At 27.5% G+C, this 25,210-nt stretch overlaps 1 protein-coding gene across 1 annotated transcript; it reads left to right on the top strand.

The window, feature by feature from the left end:
* The first annotated feature begins 632 nt into the window (after window positions 1–632).
* On the top strand, window positions 633–25,197 carry LOC111618807 (E3 ubiquitin-protein ligase arkadia-A-like). The gene is made up of 12 exons (XM_023360375.1): window positions 633–696; window positions 2,132–2,309; window positions 3,139–3,235; window positions 7,060–7,253; window positions 9,719–9,783; window positions 14,894–15,241; window positions 16,825–16,951; window positions 17,046–17,168; window positions 23,826–23,924; window positions 24,014–24,096; window positions 24,234–24,363; window positions 24,443–25,197. Exons 1-11 carry the CDS (start codon window positions 683–685, stop codon window positions 24,358–24,360), a joined length of 1,455 nt encoding a protein of 484 aa, XP_023216143.1. The 5' UTR covers window positions 633–682; the 3' UTR covers window positions 24,361–24,363; window positions 24,443–25,197.
* The last annotated feature ends 13 nt before the right edge of the window (window positions 25,198–25,210 follow it).

Genomic DNA, 25,210 nt, shown 5'->3' with positions numbered 1-25,210 from the left:
GGTAAAATCATGTCACCACTTGGAATAACATTATAACTTACAGTTGGCACAACACCACTGAAAGGTATCTGACCCCTGTATTAAGCTAATTGTAAATCATGGTATATCTATCGTAGAAATGTTTTTTGTGTCAAAATGATTTTTTTTCTAAAACTGAATAGCAAACTTTTCTGTAATTTTGTTTCTACTTCATAGTATACTAGTTTATATATAATAATAACTTTGTTAATCTTGAAAAATCTGTCTGTTGATGAAGTTGTCATTGGTCTGCAATTTTAAAATTGCAACCAACTTTATCTTCAGGTAAAAAGAAAAAAAAAGACCAAATGTTCTTTTTTTGCCTGCAAATGAAGTTATTTTATTATTCATGACTTCTTAGGTTTAATTATATTCACTATTTTATGTTGATTTTTCAATAATAGCATATTTACCTACAAGAGGATATGGAGATTAGTCTTGATTTTATACTTGAAATTGCATTTAAAAAATAATTAGAAATAACTTTTTATACTTGTAATACACAATTAATTTTTATATAATTTTATATAGTTTTTTGTTTAATATAAAATTTTTCTATTTTTAATTTTAAATATTTCAACATTTAAAATTTAAAAAATTTTTTTCTAAAATTCTTTTGTTCTATTTTCTTCATTTGAATATTTTAAGTACTTGGCTTTCTTAAATGTTTGGTGAAAGGTGAAATTATTTGTTTTTATTTAATTTTTATTTTCTTATCAAGTTTGTGAGAAGTATTGAATATTATTTTTAATAAATACTTGTATTTACATATTATAGTCAATGTATAAAATCAATGCAAAGAAAAAAACAATATTATTTGTTTCAATTATTTAGTAAGAATATGGATTTATGGTTTTTAAAACTTTAGAAATGGAAATTCTGTTTTACAGTGTCCTGCTTTAAGCATTTTGCACTTCACAATATTTAATTTTTTTAAATTTATATTATTAGTTGTAAATAGAACACAAACTATATAAATTAAATTTTTGCTCAGTTTTCTTGTGATATTAAATGGAAAGATACAGATAGATTATTTATAAGACACTTTTGAAATATACATAGCATATATATTTCAACTGTGATTTAAAAGATTCTATTATTATCACAGATAATATTTAAATCTGAAACTTGATATATTATAATAAGGTTTTTCCATGTTTAAATATTATCATCCTTAAATAGCATTTAATAATTAAAATAAAATCTAGAATTCCTTACCAGAAACCTTCCAGGATAGTAAAACTTTTTATTTTTTATATTTTTTTAACATGAAGTAATTAAATTACAAATACAGTAGAACCTTGATTATTCGGACTAATTGGGGATGAAGGTAGACCGGATAAGAAAAAATTCGGATAATCGAAACAAATACTTTAATTTGTCTTTTAATGATAATACAACACGTTTTCTTTTCGATGACATATTGGCAATATTAAAAGTAAATACTGTATTTAAATCATGATCAAATTTTCAAGAAACAAACGTTTGTATTTAATTTGGACTACTACTAACCAACGCTAACAGACTACCTATTGTTTAAAAGGCCCTCTGGTGGCACAAGAAGACAGATTTTATAAAATAAAAAGCAGTTGAAACTGCATTTTTATGAATAAAAATTTGACGAACTATTAATATTTATTGTTTTATGACAAGTAAAATTTTTTTGTTGTGTTTGCAGCTTTTAAGTAATGCATAAACCATCGAAACGCGGGGCCCTTCAGACCATGAGGCATAGGCGATGGCCCACATTGCCCATGCCTTACGCCGCCCTTGGTCATAGAAATGATGTAATTTGAAAATAAAATTTTTTATAAATACGTATGTCAAGTTATATTTTCATTACGACGCAAAATATATTTAAGAGTTTATGGCCACTGTGCTGGGTGAGACGTTGTTGAAACAAAAAATATTATGCATTCCATCATGTACAAAAACAGTATCATAATTCACCAAGTGCAAATCAGCAAATTCGTAAAATTTTTGTTTATTTTGAACAATCCGGATAATCGAAAATCCGGATAATAGAGGTCCGGATAATCGAGGTTCTACTGTAGTAACTTTATGATAAAAAATTAATAATTACTACAGATATTATTATATATTTTTTTTATAGTGATCCCAGTAGCAGTTTTAATAATTTTAGCGGCCGTTCTTCCCATACCCATTTTCATTCTCATTCTGGTTATGCTCCTCATCCAGTACCTTTAGTTCAACTTACAAGTTGTCGTTTTCATGGTAGCCAGCAACCAATAACTTGTACTGGAATGTCAGATTCCTGTTTAAGAAATTTGGTAAAGTTATATATTTTATTAATAAATAATACAATTAATAGTTTTAAACTTTTTTTAAGTTTTGAATTATTAAATGAAATTATTTATATTTAAATGATTTAGGGAAAGACAATGATAACAATAATTTACTTAAATTATTATTTAAATCATCTAGAACAGTGTAGACCTGAGATCTACTTAAGTAACATTTTGCAGATAACAGGTTTTTCAGGTTTTATTTCAAATATACCTTTATTTCTTTATAAATGTCATTTTAAAGTTAGTCACGATACAATGAGTTATGAATAGGCTTAATTATTGAAATTGAAAAATTTGTATCAAAACACAGTGTTTGATATATCATTGATCAATGTAATTGTCAAAAATATATTTTTATTATACCTTATATTATACCTTTTATTATACCTTTTTAGTTATAACTACAATAAGAATTTTGAATGGTATGTAAGCCAAATTTTATTTCTGTTTACAATATGAAAACTTAAATGCCACAATACTTTGTGTAAAAATTAATTACCTTTCAATTTTGAAAGGTTGGACTACACTGATCTAGAATATACTATTTAACCAATTCTGTATTTATTACTAATTAAGCAATATGTTTTATTCAAGATGTTTTGTGTTTACTTATTCTAGCATTTATTAAAAAAGTTATTTTTTATGAATCGTTTATTTTGGGAAGTATTTATTTAACAGTATTTTACTTAAATGCATATTTAATTTAAGATTTTATATTTTATTAAAAATACTATTTAAAATTTATGTATTTGTATTAAATTATTTATTAAGTACCTCAAAATTATTTATAATTTAAAAATTTTTATACTAGGGTTCTACTCCAGCTTCTGATCCTTGTCGACCTTATGGAGGATGTGTATCGCACTCTCATCCAGTAACTGCTACTCCTTGTCCTCATGCTTACCCAAGTTAGTAAAATCTTATATCAATAATTTATTTTGTTAATAAATCAAACAAATTCTGTAACTTATAGCATTTAATTTCCTATTTATCATCTAAAAATATGTAAATAATAAAACTAAAAATTACATTTTTATTTTAATAAATAAGTACTGTTTAATTTTATAAAAAGGAAAAATATAAGAATATAATAAAGGAAAAATATGTTGCTATTAATTAACTGTTTTTCCTATTTAAGGATACTGAAATATAAACTTTTTGATCTATGATAGAAAATATTTTATACTAGCTGCAAGGACCCGCTTTGCTGGGTTTTTATTTGTTCGTACATTTGTATGTAGTATAGTTTTTTTTATATATAAAAGACTGTTTTTCTAAGTAATGTAGAATCTAGCTGCAAGGACCCGCTTCGCTGGGTTTTTATTTGTGGGCAAAAAGTAACGATAGTGAAGATTAAGATAATTACATTATAGCCAATCTTACCCGTTTTCATAAAATGCAAGAATTAAGTCTCCTGTTTCCAGACGTTTCCAGAGAATTTTTACATGAGCATAAAAATATGTTCGATTTCCCGCAAAAGCGCAAAAAACCACCTGTAAATCTTGCATGCCGCTTTATATTAACACTTCCTGGTCTTGATTCTATTTCTGAACGTCTCCTGTTCACGTCCAATCAAACTATTTTCAACGTTTCTGGAACGTTTACGATCGTTCTATAATCGAGCCAATATTCGAACAAAACATTCAAAATAGAAAGCCACTTTCAACCACTTTCAAGCCCATATCTCCCGCACCCTTATAGCTATCGAGACGCAACCCCCTGGTGCACAAATGGAGACTTGGGGCTACTACTACATACAAACACCATTCACATGCGATGTGTAGTTTTGGCGGAAAAGTGAAATATAGGGACATACATGTCCATTTTTAGATATATATATATATATAAACAATGTTAATTGGGAATTATATTAAGTTTATAGAAATTTTTTGTTCAGAATCTCTTAATTATTCATGAAGTTGGATTTAATGATACTTTTTTATTAAATTACTAATGTTTAATATTGTATAATTAATATATTGCAAATAAATAATAGGAAAAAATTCATGAAATAAATTTAAATGAACAAGCACTTTTGCCTTTTTATTAAAGACTTTTTCATGTACAATTAATATAATATGCAGAAACAAGCAATTTAAAAAATAATGAAATTGGAACAGAACAATATTTGTGCTTCCATTATTTTTAGTTATTTTTTCTTTGTCTTCTAGTTTCTTTTGCTGTTTCTGTTAATGAAAAGTGCTCTTAGTCTTATTTTCCTTTTTTCAGAATATCCTTTTATAGTGTCTTTATTTAAGAAGAATACACAGACATTCCCTGCTTATTGTCATTAATCTGTCTTTGAAAAATCAGATATTCTGCAGGAAAATGTTGACCAAGAGCCTATTTTCTATTGTTTTAAAAATTAGAATGTCTTACAATATCAACATAAAACTCCCAACTAATTTCCAAAAATAGAACTAGAGCACAATATAATGCCATATATGTATTGTCATAGAATATGCAATGTTTCTGACATTGTTTTCTGATTATCAAGTAGTGTACATTATAGTTAATGTATGCTTGCTTTGTATGCAATAATACGTACAGTACAATCAGTATGCCATACTACAAACATTATGTTTATGATACTGCACAACAAGCAATATTTAACAATAAAGAGATTTGTTTTAAAAACTGAAGAAAAAAATTTACAATAAAAACAAGGAATAATTTTCAGCACATGTTAACAATGTCTCTGACAAAATTTTCAACTGATTTGATTGCAACTGTTACTGACATCACAAAAGTATTTAGGCTTTCTACCATAGGAGATATTTGTATATGTTATCATGCCTCTACCAGTGGCAATTATATTGGAGATGTATATTTCATTTTTTGACATTTGTGACACTTTTTGAAATATCTGCATGTGGTTCTAACTTTGTTAGCAATTGTATTGCATACTCTTCTTGCATGTTGTTATGTTAAAGATGTTATATTGAACTACAGTATAAGAATGTAAATACGGATTTTTTTAAAATATAAGCATTAATCAGAAAATATTGTAAAAGATATCCAAACTTCATAGAACATCTATATGAATCTAAAAGATGTTTTACCAAAAAAATATTAAGTAGGGGATACTTGTAAATTTATTTTAAATAATTAACATTTTATTTAAAATGATTTATTATAAGATAATTTCAACTACATAAATTATTTACTAATTTCTTCTTTCCTGTCAGAAAACTTTGTCACTATTAAACAATAGTAGATAAAGCTTTCCAACAAACTTTCTAACAATTTTAGATTCCTACTGATATTGGGTTGTTCAGAAAGTAATTTCATTTTTTCCATGGAAAAAAACACAATATTTTTATAATAAACAAATATTTTATTGAATTATATATTGACCATTTTGGTTTAATACCTGTTGCCATTGTTTCTGCTAGTAGCATGATTCCACATTTATAAAAGTTTTGATGTTTGCTTACAAAAAACTGATTCAAGTGATTTTTGACATTGTCATTTCAAGTAAATGTCTTAAAGTTTAAAAAATTTTGTAAAGACCGGAACAAGTAATTATCTGAAGGTGCCTGATCTGGCGAATATGGTTGGTGTGATAGCACATCCCATCTAAGCTGTAACAGTTTCTGATGAGTTACCAAACTTGTGTGAAATTTGGCATTATCGTGGTAAAACACTACACCTGTTTTGTTGATCAATTCTAGCCTTTTCTGTTTGATGATATTACTCAATTTGTTTACTTGATGGCAGTACACTTTTGAATCAATTGTAACCAGTTTTGGCACTGTCTTTCTCTCAACACATCATCTCCATACATGTACCACAATTTTTTTCTTGCTTGAACAGCATTTTGATTTTTTGATAATAAAAAAGCAAAATATGCCAAAAATGATGCTTTAGATTTTCCATATTTGATGGGACACCGAAAAAAAAAATTGTACATAATCAGACAAAATTTTTTACAAATAAGCCTTTAAATGTCAGCTGCCAAAATATATAATGAAAATGTGGTTTAAAATGAAATTGGCTAGTAAAAATACATCTAATTCCTCTAGTAATAAAAAAAATGAAATTACTTTCCAAACAACCCAATAGCTTATTCATTCAACATAACTTAAATGAAATTTAATAAAAATAAGTTTAATCATTTCATTGAGATTTTTTACACTAACAAATGACAGTTGTGTGTATTTAGATTCTACTGGTCTATGGACAGTATTCATGAAATTGATAATTTCATAACAAAAGAAAGAAAGATAATTTTAAGAAAATACAGTAATACCTTGGTTTTTATTGACTTTGGTTTTCGTCAATTTTTTTCTGCGAAAAATTTGAATATGTTTTCAGTATATATTTTGGAATGTCTGGAATGAATTAATTGGAATTACGATGATTCATGTGGAAATAATTGCCTCAGTTTTTGTCGGTTTCAAATTTCGCCAATTGTTTTTGGATGGATTATTGATGAAAATCAAGGTACCACTGTACTTTTATGAAAAACTAACACTATTTACGAACTTTTGAAATACATTACATACAAAAAGTAGTATTTTTTAATATAGTATTCCATTTTGCAAATTATCAATGTTTTTTTCTTTTCAATTAAAGCAGTGGAATTTATATTGTCAGATTTATACCTTCCTAAATTTTTTTAGTACTCTTGTTTTGATTTTGAAGTTTTCATGGGTATATGTTTTTATTTAATAAATGTTTATTATTATTATTATTATTATTGTTATTAATAAAATTATTTATTTATTAGGTGCACCCAGCCCACATTTAACATACATTGGTGGCATTCATTCTGCACCTGCTGCTACCCCTGTTCAACCTCCACCATATTATCATTTTTATAATACTGTTACTACGTCTACAGCACAAGATGTTTCCGCTTCACATCCAAATTACCCTCCAAGTGTTCCCCGTCTTAATCCAGCACATCAGCGACTCTGGCATGTAAGTTCTTTTTATAATCTATTTGTTACATAGAAAGTAAATTGCTGATAAAAAATGTTAATAATTATTAAGCATATGCACTTGATACCATTTTTGGCATCATTATGTTTAATGCTTACTATTTCATATTTATAGTATGAATTTGTTTCTATAGTATTCCATCATATTTTAATTTATTATAAAAAATATGTCGTATCATGTTTGAAAAATATTTCAGATTGTTCTAAGATATAAATAAAAATATTTTAAATCTATAAATTATTTAAGAAATACATTGAAAGATACTTAATTATTTTTGAGAAACTATTGTATCAATGAAAAATATTTTTCACTTCTGAAATTATAAAAGTTTAAATATCTTTAATAATAATTTTTTATTATTATAATTTAATTAAAAGTTTGATATATATTTTAAGAGTATTTATCTAGTATGATACTAAATTATTATATTTAAAAATTTTAATCAAACTGAAAAGTGATGAATTCTTATAGTTTATCTTTAAAATCAATGCAATGTTTCTGCAATGACAATGACTTCTCGCCACTATCAAAAAACAGAAAATTGTCAACAAGGGTAGGGAAGGAATATTTAGGTGGGGATAGTTGGTTTTATAATGAGATTCAATTCTATTTTTCAGCCATTTTTTTTGATATTTCTAATTGTAACTTAATGAATTGCTATTACTATTTAAATTATACAGAAAATATTAACATAAGCAATAAATCGGGGAAAATAATTTTGAATAATTCAGAACACTCATGAATCTAAACAGGTTTGGGATCCAGTTAGTTTGGATTAATGAAGTTTTATTGTATTTATATTTGTTCTCATTTATTAAATATGTTTTGAATAATTAAAAGATTATTTCCAATAAATATGTACAAAGATAGGTGTAGTGTTGTCATTAGGATATCTAATTTACATTAACTTTTCCTTTGAAATGGTCACTATATACCTTTTAGATTAATCTAGTCATAAACCTTATAAAAATTATGTGCTATTCAAAATTGCAGATTTTAATTAACAAATAAAAACCATAAGATGGTGTAATTGCCAAATATAACTGCACATTTTGTTTCAATCCTATGAAATTGTATGAAATTGAAATAGATATCAATAGCTTTTTAAGTATTTACACAGTCTTATTACAATTAGATAGATAAAACTTAAATTAGTAAGAAAATGATCATTTCATATATTATATGAACTGGAACACCAATAATTCTATTGCTCACTAGAACAAAAAAAAAAGTGCATTCATACAAATCACATTTACTTTAACCAGATTAATGCCATTTTAATTGGTAATCAGACAGGGGGTAGTTTTTCTATCAATTAATATTAAAGTGTAAAGTCTGAACATTGTATTAAGAAGTACTCAGTCATAATTTTTGAGTATCATTCAACCATTTACTTACTACTTCCTTAACAGAAGATTAGGTGAGATGTAAGATAAACTATCATTGTAAATTCTGGATAACTAGTTTTGAGTTCCATCATTATGGTTAAAGAAATTTGGTATTAGTGACTAATCTGCCAAATTCAGGTGATTGGTGAACTAATCTCAACAAATATAACAGAAACATCTATGAAAAGAATCAAATTACTATAGCATTTCAAAGTGATAAACTTGATCAAATTCAATCACAGAATTAATGATCAAACATTGAGAAATATAAAATCAAGAAAGTAATTATAATTGATGTATGTGACAAAATTAAAGATGTCTTGCCAATATAGAATATGAAATTGCTAAGCTTTTACTATATTTTTTATTGTTACACTACATGTTTTGTTTCCATAGCTACTCTCTGCCTTTCCTTATTTTGTACTTAAGATTAAGCCCAAAAATGTTTAGTCTTTTCAAGTATTTTCAAAAAACAATTAAACATGATTAAAAATGATTAAATGACCAATGTACAATAATAGGACAGAACTTCAAATTAGGAGTATGGCATTTATTTCAACTGTTTATAATGTAATTATAGTAATAAATAATATATCTAAAGTGTAATTTCTGTTACAAGAAGAAGGTAAGTCTCAGAAATTGAAACATAATTAGCAAATTCCACAGCTTTGATTTTATTTTAAAATATATTTTATAAACATTACATATTAGGATCTATTATGAACTTATAGCCATTTTACATGTATATTATATGAATCAAAAGCAGGAAGTGTCTGAAATATCATTTCTCAAAGTTATTAAAATTCAATTAATATTGCATATGTATATACAAATGACTATAGTTCTGTATTTTATTAAAAATTTACTTCTGAAGGTGTGGGGAAAGAAATGTTTTAAGAAAATAAACTTTTTAAAACTCACTTATTATATTATTTATATTTGAAGAAACTGCAATTTGTTATAATTCAAAATTTATTTAATTTTTAAAATAATGATATTTTATGTTTAATCTTATTAAAATACTTAATGATTTTTGTTAATTGTTTGTTTTTGTAGGCTCAGCAGCGTATGCAAGAAATGCAAAGACGCAGACTTTATCAACATAGTTTGTACATGCAAAGGTATGTATTGTCTAATTTTGTCTATTTTCTTTACTATCTTTTGATTAATATATATTTTTAAAAGTTATAAACTTTGAGTTCTTTTCTAAAATATTTAATATAATGCCAAAATTTTAAAACAGTAGCTCATTACTATCATTTGACTTTTGTTGTTCTAGTTTTCAGTAAAAAATAAAAACATTAGATAGCTTATTTGTTTTATTCATATGTTGAAATTACTGATTTTTAAAACTGTCTATATCAGTCCGTTATTAGCCATTGAAGTTATTGGTATTTTTGTTTTCATCGTGCCAAATTATATTTACAGTTTTACTTTTTGAAATGTATTAAAAATTTTCTCAATATTTAAAATTATTTTAGTAGATTTTTGACCTCATTTGGGATAAATTATTTGGTATTTATTTATACAGGAAAGAAATCATTATTTTCTGGCTTTGTGTGTAAGTATAGAAAATAAAAATGTATACTTTAATTGAAATAATTTTATTACAATTATCTTTTGTTAGAAATTATTTCAAGAATTTGTTTTAGAACAGAAGAAATTGATTTAATAAAATGCTTAATCAACTGTTTAAAATTATATATAAATATAATTATAATATATATACATACCTACATACATACATAAATAAATACATTTATATATAGACTCAAAGTAAACTAAATCAATCATCAGTTTAATTCTAAAATTGTTATAAGTTAATATTTATAGTTAAATAATAAAATATTACAGTAGACCCCACTATAACACTGTTGATAATTCCATGTTATATGAATTCCATGTTGTACGAGTCACTTAGATTTTACAAATACAGTAGAACCTCCATTATCCGGACCTCTGTTATCCGGATTTTCGATTATCCGGATTGTTCAAAATAAACAAACATTTTACGAATTTGCTGATTTGTACTTGGCGAATTACGATACTGTTTATGTACGTGATGGAGTGCATAACTTTTTTTGTTTCTACAACGTCTCACCCGGCACAGTGGCCGTAAACTCTTAAATATATTTTACGTAGTAATAAAAAACTTGACATACGTATTTATAAATAATTTATATTCAAATCACATCGTTTCTATGACCAAGGGCGGCGTAAGGCATGGACGACGTGGGCCACCGCCTATGCCTCGCGGTCCGAAGGGCCTCGCGCTTCGAAGGTTAATGCATTACTTAAAAGCCGTGAACGCGACGAAAAAATTTTACTCGTCATAAAACGATAAATAGTTTGTCAAATTTTTATTCATAAAAATGTAGTTTAAACTGCTTTTTATTTTATAAAATCCGTCTTATTGCGCCACCAGAGGGCCTTTTAAACAATAGGTAGTTTGTTAGCGTTGATCAGTAGTAGTCCAAATTCGATACGAACGTTTGTTTCTTGAAAATTTGATCACGATTTAAATACAGTATTTACTTTTAATGTTACCGATATGTCATCGAAAAGAAAACGTGTTGTATTATCATTAAAAGACAAATTAAAGTATTTGTTTCGATTATCCGGATTTTTCCTTATCCGGACTACCTTCATCCCCAATTAGTCCGGATAATCGAGGTTCTACTGTACGTAAGCCGTTCACAGCCCAGCACACGTATTTGTAAAATCTAAGTGACTCGTACAGCATGGAATTCATATAACACAGAATTATCAACAGTGTTATTGGGGAGTCTACTGTATATTTTTAATTGATAATTGTTATCTGATTCTAATTTCTAAACTTTATTCTAATATGATTATGCATATAATAAATATTAATGCAATGGAAATTGTCTTATTTCAATGGATTTAATAGTATATAAGAGTTTTGATTTGTGAAAAAATCCTGATGATTTTAAACAAAAACTTTAGAATAATATAATATTGAACTATAAATGTAATGTAATTCAAAATGAAACAATTACCCAAAAATATAAATTATGCTATCATACTGTAGTTTCACAATTTAAATTAGGATATTTGTTTACAGGTGTCCCTCGTATAACATGGTACTTATATTTTGAACAAGTACTGTGTTATGCGAATCCATGCTATATGAAACAAAGGACTAGTCAAAACATGTGGTTAGGTTTCAAATGTTAACAAAAGTATACTATTCTTTTTTGTTACTAAGGGAAATACACTCACTGCCAAAAGTTAAGCACAGAGCAGTAAACTGCGAAAAAATTGACAAATACAGCTGTGATTGACATGAAATGCGGCAGGACAGTAGCAAATATGTTTATGCATGAAACAACACAAAGAAGCACATAGAAAGATGAAAACAATATTGAATTTTCATAAAGTATAAGATGAAATCATATTGAAATCATTAACAAAACGATGTTTAAATCCAAAACAAACAAACAAAACCGACATTAATAGGGTAAATGGTCACCCCTCATCCTTACACAAAGTTTACAGCATGTAACCATGCTTTCCATGAGGTGATCAACCACTCCAGAGTCAAATAAGTGCCATTCCTCCTGTAGAGCAGTTTGCAACTCTGTGAGAGTGGCAGGGAGTGGGAAACGTGTACACACAACATGGCCATGGGCATTCCAAAGATTCTCAATGGGATTGAGGTCTGGCGAGTATGCCGGCCAATCCATATACATGATTCCCTCACTCTCGAGGTAGTTGTCGACGAGGGCAGCTCTATGGGGTTGTGCGTTATCATCCATTAAAACGAAAGCAGGACCAACTGCTGCAGCATACAATTTCACAATAGGTTTTAGGACTTCATCCCAATATTGGATAGCCGTCACAGAACCCTCTCGATAGATATGCAGGTCAGTGTGATATCCCAACGAAATGCCTACCTACACCGTAATGCTTCCACCTTGGAATGTGTGATGCTTGATGATGATCTAAAGTTGATTGCATGTGCCTTTTTCTCTCCATACTCTTACATGCTTGTCATCTGGCTCCAAGGAAAATCCCAACTCATCCATGAACATAGCGTTGCCCCAAACAGACACAGTTCAATTCATATGTTGCCAACACCACTTTAATTGTGTGCCTCTGGATTGGACGGATAGTGGAACACAAACTCGTGGTACCTGGGCGTACATTCCGTTCATGTGTAGCCTTCGGTGCATGGTAGTAGCAGATATCGTTTTACCAATGGCTGCTGCAACCAATTGATGTCACACATGTAGAGGTCACTCTTCGATTCTGCTTGGCTACAACAGCAATATAGCGATCTTCTGCGGGGGTCGTAACCCTTGGGCGACTGGCCACAGGTCTTCGGGATAACTGTTTACTTGTTTGGAATTGTTTCCATAACCGTGAAATGACAGAATGATGAACACCAAAGAAAAGAGCAACATCTGGGATTGATTGTCCTGCTTCAAGGCATCCCACACACTGCCAGCGCTCACCGTCTGTCATTCGTCTTCTGGAAGCCATAGAAACATATCAGTCATGCACACTAATTGTATGACAGTTCTCCACACTTTTTCTCGGCACTTACATGCAACTCCTCTCACACTTCAGAAGGCTGGCTTCTTATAAGATTGCCTGTTTTTCATATTTTGCGACACGTAACCATGATTGATAGTAATGTAACATATTTGCATACTTCCACCCACCTCTGCAATGAATTGCAGCCTCTCAAATGCCGATTGCTTTCCGGACATGAACATTTTCTGCTCTGTGCTTAACTTTTGGCAGTGAGTGTATGTTTATTAAAGCAATCAATAATTAATTAACAATCACAATTAAAAGTACTGTGTTATGCATTAATATTAATTTTAGTTAAACAAGAGGGTTTTCTTTTTACAATGTATTATCATCTTCTGAGCTATTTTTGTTGATCTTGATCAGAAATATTGGAAATGCCTTTTTTTATTTTTACATAAAATATAAAAATTTCTAACGTATGACAAAATTAAAAGTAAAAATATTGTATTAATTGAAAATTTGTTTTGTTCAATTGAGGACTGAGAAATTTATTTTTTAGAATTTATGTTCGAATATCGAATTGTTTGAGTTGGAAACAGTTTGAGTATTGAGATACCTCTGCATTTTTTTTTTGTCATTTTTATGAGTGATTACTTACCTACAATTGGAAAAAGTTTAATAACACTTATCTAAAACTGTTTAAATAAGCATTACTATATACAAATATTAATGTATGAAAACAAAACACAGTGACAGTCTTAAAGGTTAAAGTCTGAAAGCAGCAACAATGACATATGGTTGATAGGAAAGGTAGGACAAGGAAGAAACAAATTGCAATATTAGTTTTCATTAAAGTAAACCTGACAAAAGGCATAAAACCAATTGAAACACGTATGTTATAAAGAATAGAGATCTTGATACTAATTTCAAATACTGATATTTCTTATATGAAAGGGCTAAAAAATGGAAATTTATTTGAATAACTCATATATTTCTGGGTGTGCAGTCATTTGTTCACAATATAATGGATTCTTGGAACAACAAATGATTTTCAGTGGTCCAAGAGATCTGTTAAAACAAGATTTTTCTGTATTATGCAGAAATAGCAATGTCCAATCAGTCTATAACCCAAATGTTAATTAAGCTACTTTATTAGACTATTTTTATGTTATAAAATAAATTAAAGAATTAATTAATTTTTTCACTTGAAGTACTATCTGCTACATTAGTTCTTAATATACAATAGTCATCATCATAGCATCATCTCTTAATAAGTTTTTGACTTACCATTAACTATGATTATTAACACTACTTTATATAAAAATTGTGAATTTCTTAATTCACTATATTCTCTGAATATTTTTTACCTGAACAAGATCAAACTTCTTGAATTAAATTTTTTCCCTATATTAGAAAATTGTGCATAAATGCATATATTTCTTCACTGTCTGCACAGCTATATTTTATTGAGCTTTATATTATAACTACATTTATGTAACTTTATTTTATTTTATTTCTGTAAATACACTTTAATTCTTTAAAAATCTGATTTTTACTTAAATTATTTTCAATTTAAATCTGAAACGGATGAATTGTTCTTTCTTATTTATTTATAATTGGCTGTAATAAATAGTAATAAATAATAATATTGTGTAATGGATAAATATGTTAGTAATTTTATTGTAAATATATTTTTATAATTTTATTGAATTATCTCTGTTTACATTATAGGCAACAAGAAGCTTTAGCTCTTCAGAGATTGATGGATTCTCAGAGTCAAACACCAGGACCTAACTTTTACTTATGTCCAGATACTGTAACTACTCCAACAGTTAGCATTCCACCTGCTGTTAGTGCATCTCCTACTGTTCCACCTCCAACTGGTCATATGACACATCCTTTACAGTCTCTGTTGGGACCATGTCCATCTGCTACTGCCAATCCAGTGGTTCCAGCTTCCACGGGTCCTACAGTAACTCCTTGTCCACCTCAGCCAGCAGCACCACCCCAACCTCCACCTGATTTAGTAATGGACGCTACAACTAATCTTCCAGCAGATGTTGGCCCCACATCTGGCAGGTAATTTTCAAATTTTGAGTTTCATATTAAAAAAATATACAGTAATAATTAAACAAATGTATTTATACACTGTATGTAATGATAAATATTGTTATAGAAAAAAATAATAATGTTATAAAATGTACAAGCATAATCTGTTTATAATTTATAAGTAATAAAATTTTCATTAATTAGTTATAATCTTATATAGTTTATCAATTTTTTTTATGCAGTATTATTTTTAAAGTTAAAAAGTTTTTATACACCATATTTTAAATTGCAATCTCACATTGGCTAATTAATTCACTAAATGGTCTTTAGTAGGCTATATCTAACTTCTTCCTAGCCTAACTCTATTTAAACAATAACATTATTATTAGTATTTGCTAAAAGTAAGCAGCTTTTGTATGTATTTGTGTCAAGTATTTTAATGCTAAGTTTTAATTGTAGATGACTTCTTTTAAACTCTTCTTTATCCTGNCACTGAGCAGCAAATATTTAATCTTATATATACAGTATATAAATTCATTCAATATCACTTTATAAAATGCCTGTCTCAATCAAAATTATTTAAAATTTTCTAGAATTCTGAAATTATTCCTTCATCATTCTAGACTGGTTCTTTATTGTTTCAGGCTTTTGTATGTATTTGTGTCAAGTATTTTAATGCTAAGTTTTAATTGTAGATGACTTCTTTTAAACTCTTCTTTATCCTGATAAATAAAATTTGCATTCTAATTTTAGTTTTTTAGCCAAAATACAGTAAAACAAAATATGGAACTGAGTGCCAAAGGCATGGAATATCTTACTTAAATACTTTTTCTTTTAAATAGTCTGTGCTGAAATGGAAGAACATGTCTTGTTTGCTGTAAAATACAAGATGATTTTACATATATGTTGTTAGAATAGTTTTTAAAGAATTACATTAATTGTGATTATCAAATATAAAAAATAAAACAGAAAAAAATTTTATTGAAAATAACTAAAAAACAAAATCTAATCCAAAAAACATAAATACAGTATCTAACTTTAATTACTGTTTGAAAATTGAACAGTTGAGCATTTAAATTAAAAAAATGTTTTATCAATACTTTCAATATTAATCACACGGTACATATACAACAATGCTTTTAAGGTTGATTTGGAGCTTTGTTTATTATTATTATTATTATTTTGTATTTTTATTTTGTTATTCAATAGTTGAAACAAGAATACTAAATTTTTGTTATTTTTCAAAGTATTTATCCTGAACTTTTTTAGCATTCTGCAATATCTGAAGATAAATATTTTAAAATTGGAAACATTAAAATTTATTGTATAACATGAGAAATTTTACATATCATTATAAAACTTGTTTAGATTTCATCAATCCATCAATATTAAAATCAATAAAATTCTTATTTTTCTAAATGCTATTAAATCCATACAATTGATAATTGATTATTTTAAATACTTCAGATTCTTTGCATAAAATATTTTGTTTGAATTACTATTTTTTTTATTTATTTTCTATAGTAACTTTGATAAATATAATAATATAAATATGTATAATAAATATGCACATATTATGTATTATATAATTTATTTGATATAAATTATTTCAGTAATGATCCCAGTCATCCCCATCTCCATCATCATTTGCATCAACATCATTATCATGCTCCTCCTCCTCCTCGACTACATCATTTTGGTGTATTGCCTGCTATACATATTGGCATTGCAGCAGGCATGGTAAGATATGTTTTAATATTTTTATTGAAATTTATTTGAGATTAAGTTTATTTATAATAAATAAATAAATATATACATATACATTCATTTTTAGGCTGTCAGCCAGCGTCCTCCAGATATGTTTCCAATTCCTGCAATACCTGATATACCACATACAATGCCTCTCTATCACCATTATATGCCTTTCTTATCTCGCCATATGCAGGCAAGACTGGAAGTATGTATTTACTGATTTAATTTTTTTATATTTCAGTAACAATATAAAGAACTTTTCATAGAAATCTATTTACTTATATTCGAAAAAATATTTTAAAAATATTGGGTAGTCTCAGATTTATTTTATAAGAACAAAAAAAAATGACCGAAATTTAATAAAAGCAATTAAATTTAATTCTATAAAAGTAACGAACTTTTCCTAATTTAACTCAGTAAATCTCAGGTGATATTGTTGTTCTATTTTTATCAATATTTATTATATCCATACTAAAAATATAAGTCGATTTATTCTGCATTAAATTTATAAGTTTAATTTTACTGGCATATTATATAATGTAACATTAAAATAAACTTAAAAATCAACTTAAAAAANTTTTTGAACAAGTGCAAGCTCTCTTTTAGCAAAGGGCAAGTAGTAAGTGATGCTCAAGGAATTTTGTATTAGGTTGATTCATATTGACAGATCCTATTCTAGTTGCAATAGAGAAGACCATGCACTCTATCCTTGAAAACAGCATTGCCAACAGAGCATGGTACCTGCCAGACATTTGGAAATGGATGTTACACACATGGCAGAGATTATGTGGAGGGTCTGTAAAAACTTTTGGTAAGTACGACCCACTTCTTGCTTTTTTATTCATTAATGCACAGTGATTATGACATGACCTTTGTATTAAAGCCTAAAGTAGACAATGAGTTTATCTATTTTACCTTCGTTCTGTTTCCAGCTATGAAAGGTCATCTATTCCAATGAATTTATAGTTTGTATAGTTATTGTCTTGAAATTTCTATATGAGACCATTAACATCTACTCTTTTAGTTCTCCAGCAAGATTTTCTTTATTATCATTAGATCTACTTACATGGGATATGGTACATTACATTTCATTATGTAGGGCTAATAAAATTTTCTTTTATAACTGCATCTTTGTTAATTTTCTCAGAAAATATATAACAGCAAACTTATGTTATTTCTAAGTAGAAGAACCTACTGTTTTAGTATTCTTGTTGATAGAATAATAATGAGACTCTGATTTTTTGTTCTATATTTTATTCTATAAGATTAAGACTACCTTGACTATATACTTTGGCACACTACAGAATGAGATGAACATATATGTCTACACATGAAAAGGTGATCTAACAGGTTTCTTTTGTCTTCTTAACCCTTTGTTTTTGGGGTTTAACTTAGTGTTTCTACTTTATATTCCACATTTTCTGAATTATTTTAAAATTAATATACTCAAAAAAGTTCAGTAACATTTAAAAAAATTTTTTTTATACATTAAGCTAGTTTTTTAATTGTTTAGTTAATTTCTACTCAACAACTTTATTCCTTATCATTGTTTTCTCATCTTTCTTAAAAATGCTTTCCAATACTTACATTTATCATTACAAAAATCATTACAGTTAATGATTATATTCAGTGATTATAAATATCATCCTACAATGATTTATAAGTTGACTATATATAATTATTGATTGACTCATATTTAAATTATTTTATAATGCTTTATAAATAGTAATAATGATGTTGTCATTAGTTACAAATTGTAAATCATTTTTATTTAGTTTTTATTAATATTTTTTTAAACTAAAATATAATCATATGAAATACAAAGTTCAAAACTTTGTATTTCATATGATTATTTCAACATGAAAATATGAAATATTTTCATGTTGAAAATAGGATCAAAACAGCTATAAAATATAACAGACAATTTTTATCATTATATTGTAAATGTACAAATACTTATCTTAATACTTTTGTGTTTAAAAATAATAAGTAGAAGAAGAAGAAAAAGAAATAAATAAAATATAACAACAGTCAACAAACTAAAAAAAATCATTATCTTATTATGTGATTGTAATACATGAATTAAAAAGTAATTTATCCATGTTTCTAGATTGAACAACAATCGTTTTAATATTCTTTTTTCAAAGATTCATAAAGAATCACTAACAGCACTGAGCAGCAAATATTTAATCTTATATATACAGTATATAAATTCATTCAATATCACTTTATAAAATGCCTGTCTCAATCAAAATTATTTAAAATTTTCTAGAATTCTGAAATTATTCCTTCATCATTCTAGACTGGTTCTTTATTGTTTCAGAACTTCAGAAATATAATATCATTAATATTGATAAGCCAATTTATTTTGCAAACATTAAAGGAAAAAAGGACACATTATATTTTCCATTTCACAAGCCTAAATAGCATTAATTCCATCCAAAGAACATTTCACTGTGGGTTGCATGACATTATGTATTCTAATGATTAATCATTAGAATAAATGGTGTGTCTAGGACCTCCTTTGTTTTAGTATGGTAAGAATGAATTTATCAAACTTATGGAATACTTGTTTTGATTTTTTTTTTTTTTTTGAAAAGTATTGTTTTGTATACTTAATCTAAAAATTTATTAGGTATAAATTAAGTATATTTGAGGAATATTTTAGATAATATACAGTAGGTTTCATATGATGTAGTTGTTAGTGTTCATAAAATAATAAAAGGTCAGACACAAAACTTCTTATAAATAAAATAAATTTTTATTTATCAATAAAGTTAATTTAATTTAATATAAATTAAATAAAAACACAGACAATATTTTTATACAAGGGTAATTTCATAATTATTGATCACTAATGAATAAAAAAGTATGAAGTGGGTTGTACTTACCAAAAGTTTTTACATGCCCTCCATATAGTCTTTGCCATGTATGTAACACCCATTTCCAAATGTCTGGCAGGTATCATGCTCTGTTAGCAGAATTATTTTCACAAATAGAGAGTATGAACTGCTCTATTTCAGCTAGAAGGGCATCTATTCACGGGAATCGTTGAACCTTGTAAAGGCTCAATATTTAAAAAACCAATGGAGTCAGATAATCAGTCTTTACTTAATTGTACTATTAACTAGTACACGAAAAAATAATTCTCCTATCCTTTCTGACTTATGGAGGCTAAAAAGTTCCAAGTCATTAATCCATTTACTCAAAAATGGAACAAGACTTGTATAAAAAAGCAAAAACAAAACAGGTTAACTCTGAGAGAAAAGAATTTTTTATTATTTTACACCATATTTAACTCTAAATGCATTTTGCCTCTATCAGCCTCCTCAGTAGGGTTTCTTATGACAGAATATGATACAAGTTAGCCATCAGTGATAGACACATCATTCACACAGGTTTCATCGCCAGGCTCCATAAGTCAGAATGGATAGGAGAATTATTTTTCCATGTACTAGTTAATAGTACAATTAAGTAAAGTCTTGTAAAGGTTCTTTTAGTTTCCAGTACAAGTCAAAATCACTGGGAAACATATTAGATGAACAGGGCAGATGCTGAAGGATCTCCCAATATTATTTATGTGGCAGTGTTATTTCCACACCAGCAATAAGGCAATGAACATTGTTGTGCAACAGAATTGCCTGTTTTTGAACAAGTGCAAGCTCTCTTTTAGCAAAGGGCAAGTAGTAAGTGATGCTCAAGGAATTTTGTATTAGGTTGATTCATATTGACAGATCCTATTCTAGTTGCAATAGAGAAGACCATGCACTCTATCCTTGAAAACAGCATTGCCAACAGAGCATGGTACCTGCCAGACATTTGGAAATGGATGTTACACACATGGCAGAGATTATGTGGAGGGTCTGTAAAAACTTTTGGTAAGTACGACCCACTTCTTGCTTTTTTATTCATTAATGCACAGTGATTATGACATGACCTTTGTATTAAAGCCTAAAGTAGACAATGAGTTTATCTATTTTACCTTCGTTCTGTTTCCAGCTATGAAAGGTCATCTATTCCAATGAATTTATAGTTTGTATAGTTATTGTCTTGAAATTTCTATATGAGACCATTAACATCTACTCTTTTAGTTCTCCAGCAAGATTTTCTTTATTATCATTAGATCTACTTACATGGGATATGGTACATTACATTTCATTATGTAGGGCTAATAAAATTTTCTTTTATAACTGCATCTTTGTTAATTTTCTCAGAAAATATATAACAGCAAACTTATGTTATTTCTAAGTAGAAGAACCTACTGTTTTAGTATTCTTGTTGATAGAATAATAATGAGACTCTGATTTTTTGTTCTATATTTTATTCTATAAGATTAAGACTACCTTGACTATATACTTTGGCACACTACAGAATGAGATGAACATATATGTCTACACATGAAAAGGTGATCTAACAGGTTTCTTTTGTCTTCTTAACCCTTTGTTTTTGGGGTTTAACTTAGTGTTTCTACTTTATATTCTACATATAATATATTTATTTTCTCTCCACTAACAATTCTCAACATAAAATGCTGCCTAGTCTGATTCCGTACAAAATAAATTGCTATTCTTTTTTTGGTTTAATATTAATATTAAAGAATTTCAAATTGTTGAAACAAACTGGAGAATAACTTACTTCAAGTAACTAGCCTTTCATTCCAGCACTCAATCCCTGAATTCCTTCCTTTTAGCAAATGTTTTTTTCTGTTTGATTTGGAAAGCATTATAGAGTTTTTATTTTGATTTGAAGAAAGGTTATGAACAAACCTGAAAACACTTGCTAAAAGGAAAGGATTTTGTGCTGGAATGAAAGTTTAGTTATTTTAAATGAATATTAAAGAAATATATACTGAAGAAAAATTGGTCTTCAGTTAAAATTAAAATTTACTAAAAGGAATAGTGGGAATAAAAATATGAAAATTTGTTGTGAGAAATTCAGAAATTGCATAAGTGACATTAAAATCTAAGTGTGTATAAACAAAAAAATAAATAAAATTTTATTAGTATTATAATTTGAAAAGAATTATAATACTAATAAATTTTGTAAATTGTCAGATGGAATTTGGTGAATAGAACCCTATATAGTGAAAATCAATAAAATTCAGATATCATATGTTGAATTACACAAAAATATTTTATTCTCCCAATCCAACTTTTACTTATTAAAATATTTATGTTATCATGTTAATTTAATTCTTATTAGAATATTAAAAATCCTTTGTCTTGAATCAAATTTCTTTATGATTAATATTAATTTGATTGTTTTTGACTTCTAATACAGTTTCATATAATTAAATAAATTTCAAAATTTTGAAATTTCATAAGATTGTTGAGAAGTCAAAACTGTGAATTGACTAATTCATTTTTGTAATTTATTTATTATGAATAAGCAATAAAATATATTTCGGTTGGTAACAATTGAAAATTATAATTTCACATTACTGATTGCATGTCAAACTTCAGATTAAATGAGGCCATTAGGCTGAAAAATACTAAATTGTAAACTGTGCAAATTATTAGATAATATCATATATATCAGGTCAGTCCATAAGTTCGTGCGCATTTTTATCTACAAAAAAAGCAACAAAAAATTTTAATTAAATTTTATTTCAATCTATAATGTATTCATTATTATTTTGTACAATTTCTTGCCATCTTGATGGTAGCTTTTTAATCCCGTCTTTGTAAAATGATTTCGGTTTTGAATCAAAATATTCAGAAATAGCCTTTTTTACATTGTTCTCATCCTCAAAAGTTTTTCCTTTTAAAAAATTCTGCAAACTCCGAAAAAGATGATAATCACTGGGAGCAATATCTGGCAAATATGGTGGATGAGGTAAAATTTCCCAGTTGAAGCTTTTGAGTTGAGCAGTTGACGTTGTTGTCAGTTAGCTATTGACAGTTCATGTGGTATCCATTTTCCTAGCTTTGAAACTTTTCCGATTTGTTGTAGATGTCTATGAACAGTTCCATGGGATGAATTTAAACGTTCCGCAATTTCATCAACTGTTAAAGATGGTTCTGCTTCAACTAGTGCAGAGAGAGCATCATCATCAAAGTCAACAGGTCTTCCAGTACGAGCCTTATCCTCCACACTAAAATCATTATTTCTAAATCTTTCAAACCACTTCTGCGCAGTCCTTACACTTATTACAGTTTGATTATGAACAGTATTTAATTTTTTGGCTGCATTTGTAGCATTCTCATCACTTAAAAATAAAAAGTATAAAACATGTCTCTTATATTCATCTGTTACTTCCATTTTAACGAAAATAAACAACTGAAATGTTCCCAATTCTGAACAGTATTATATGAATGAGATCCAATTTAACACTTCAGTGTAAAAAGTATCACATTAGACTGGCATTTTTAACAGCAAAACAAGATCATAAAATACACACGAACTTATGGACTGACCTAATATATTATAGTAGCCTGCTCTTGCAGACTCTACATAAGTACTAATTTTATAATTTCATGTATTAACTGTCCCATATAATCTTTATACATGTAGTAAATTTCATATTGTTTAATTTTTTTAATGATGATAAACTGCAACTTATATATTAGCTTATAATAGTTGATAATATATTTTACATTTGCTTATATATTGGTAATTTGTAAGCTTTTATCACTTAATAATTGTTTCTACAATAATACATAAATCAAACAAAAAGAATATATATAATTAATTAGCTGTGAATTAACATCATTAAATGAAATTAAAAAAAAAATATTTTTTTGAATTATGTTAGTTATATTTTTGACTTATAAAATATAGAACATGTCTAATTTCAATTAATATAATGCTATTTGAACTTTTCCTGTTAATATACATCTTTTAATCAAAAAATTACTTGCAGGATTACATGAGAATTATTGAACAGCGGCGGTTGGCTGTGAATAGAGGTGCATCACAAAGCACCATAGAACGCAACACTTTTCCACATAAATATAAAAAGGTATTTTAAAATAATGATTGAAATAAAAATATTTATGCTTTAAAAGAAAATTGTTTATTTTATTGATTTTTTGCTTTTTATTTATTTAGATTCAAAGGAGTGGTGATGGTGAAGATAATATAGAAAAATGTACTATTTGTCTGAGTGAATTTGAAGATAATGAAGATGTTCGGTAAAAGTTTATTCTATTTAGAAAATAATGGAATTATTTTTATAAATTAAGTTTAATGTATTAAACTATAATGACAATTTCAACATAATTTTTTTAATTTAATATTTTTATAACTTATATAATCATTATATTTCTAGCCGATTGCCATGCATGCACTTATTTCACATTGAATGTGTTGATCAGTGGTTAACAACAAATAAGCGATGTCCTATTTGTCGAGTGGATATTGAAGAACATCTTAAGGAATTTGCTCTGTCTTCATGACTAGTATGTAAAATTTTTATAGGTTGTAATTTGTATATCTTTTCAAAAATTTTTTATACATAATTTTTTTTTCTGTTTCTAGGACACTTCTAAGTCCTCATTGATGGGCTGAATTTTTTGTTTGCTGCTGCTTTGTACCTTAGATACGTACATTGCTGTGTGGTTTGTGTCCATTTCAAGATCTTCCAATGTGCACCATCAGAGAGAACTCAAAATTATAGCAGAAAATTTTGATGATGCACATGCACCAATGGCTTTCAGCTTTCCAATTCTGTCTAAGAGGAAGTAAGCTATTAACAACATGCAGTTTTTTGCATTGCCCAAATCCCAATCATGGAAGACAAATTTTTAAATTGTACATACCTAATTAGTATATTCTGACAGTTGGTGTGATTAGGGTTTGTATTGATTTGATAGGTAGCCAGTTTGCAGAGCAACATTAATGGCATTAAGGCTGCCTACAAAATAAAATAATGAAACTAGGGAAAGAAATACACCAGAAAGGGGATAAAACTAGCAAATAACATCAAAGATTGACTTTTTCACAATAAATTGTGCTCAACTTAATGTTGCTCATTGTTATTTCTTGTAGTGTTAAATTACAATGAAGAAATTACTCACAGTATAATTATCAGTATGTATTGTTTTTTACAATATTGACTGCAAAAAAGTTGAAAAAAAGAACAGTAATGTGTGTAATCTTGAATTTTTGATTTTTTGAGGCAATTATCATTTTGTTGAATGCCTAATACACATTTTGTACCAATTGGAGACCAGTCCATCGTGATACAATTGCCAACAAGTTGTAATTATGTTGAAGAAATTTACACTGATTCTACAAGTTTNGTAC

Source organism: Centruroides sculpturatus, unplaced genomic scaffold, assembly GCF_000671375.1.
Source record: "Centruroides sculpturatus isolate CEXI.00-Female unplaced genomic scaffold, Cexi_2.0 scaffold13, whole genome shotgun sequence".
NCBI classification, from domain to species: Eukaryota; Metazoa; Arthropoda; class Arachnida; order Scorpiones; family Buthidae; genus Centruroides; species Centruroides sculpturatus.
The sequence above is the reverse complement of the archived record's forward strand: the minus strand, read 5'-3'. Positions and strand labels throughout refer to the sequence as shown.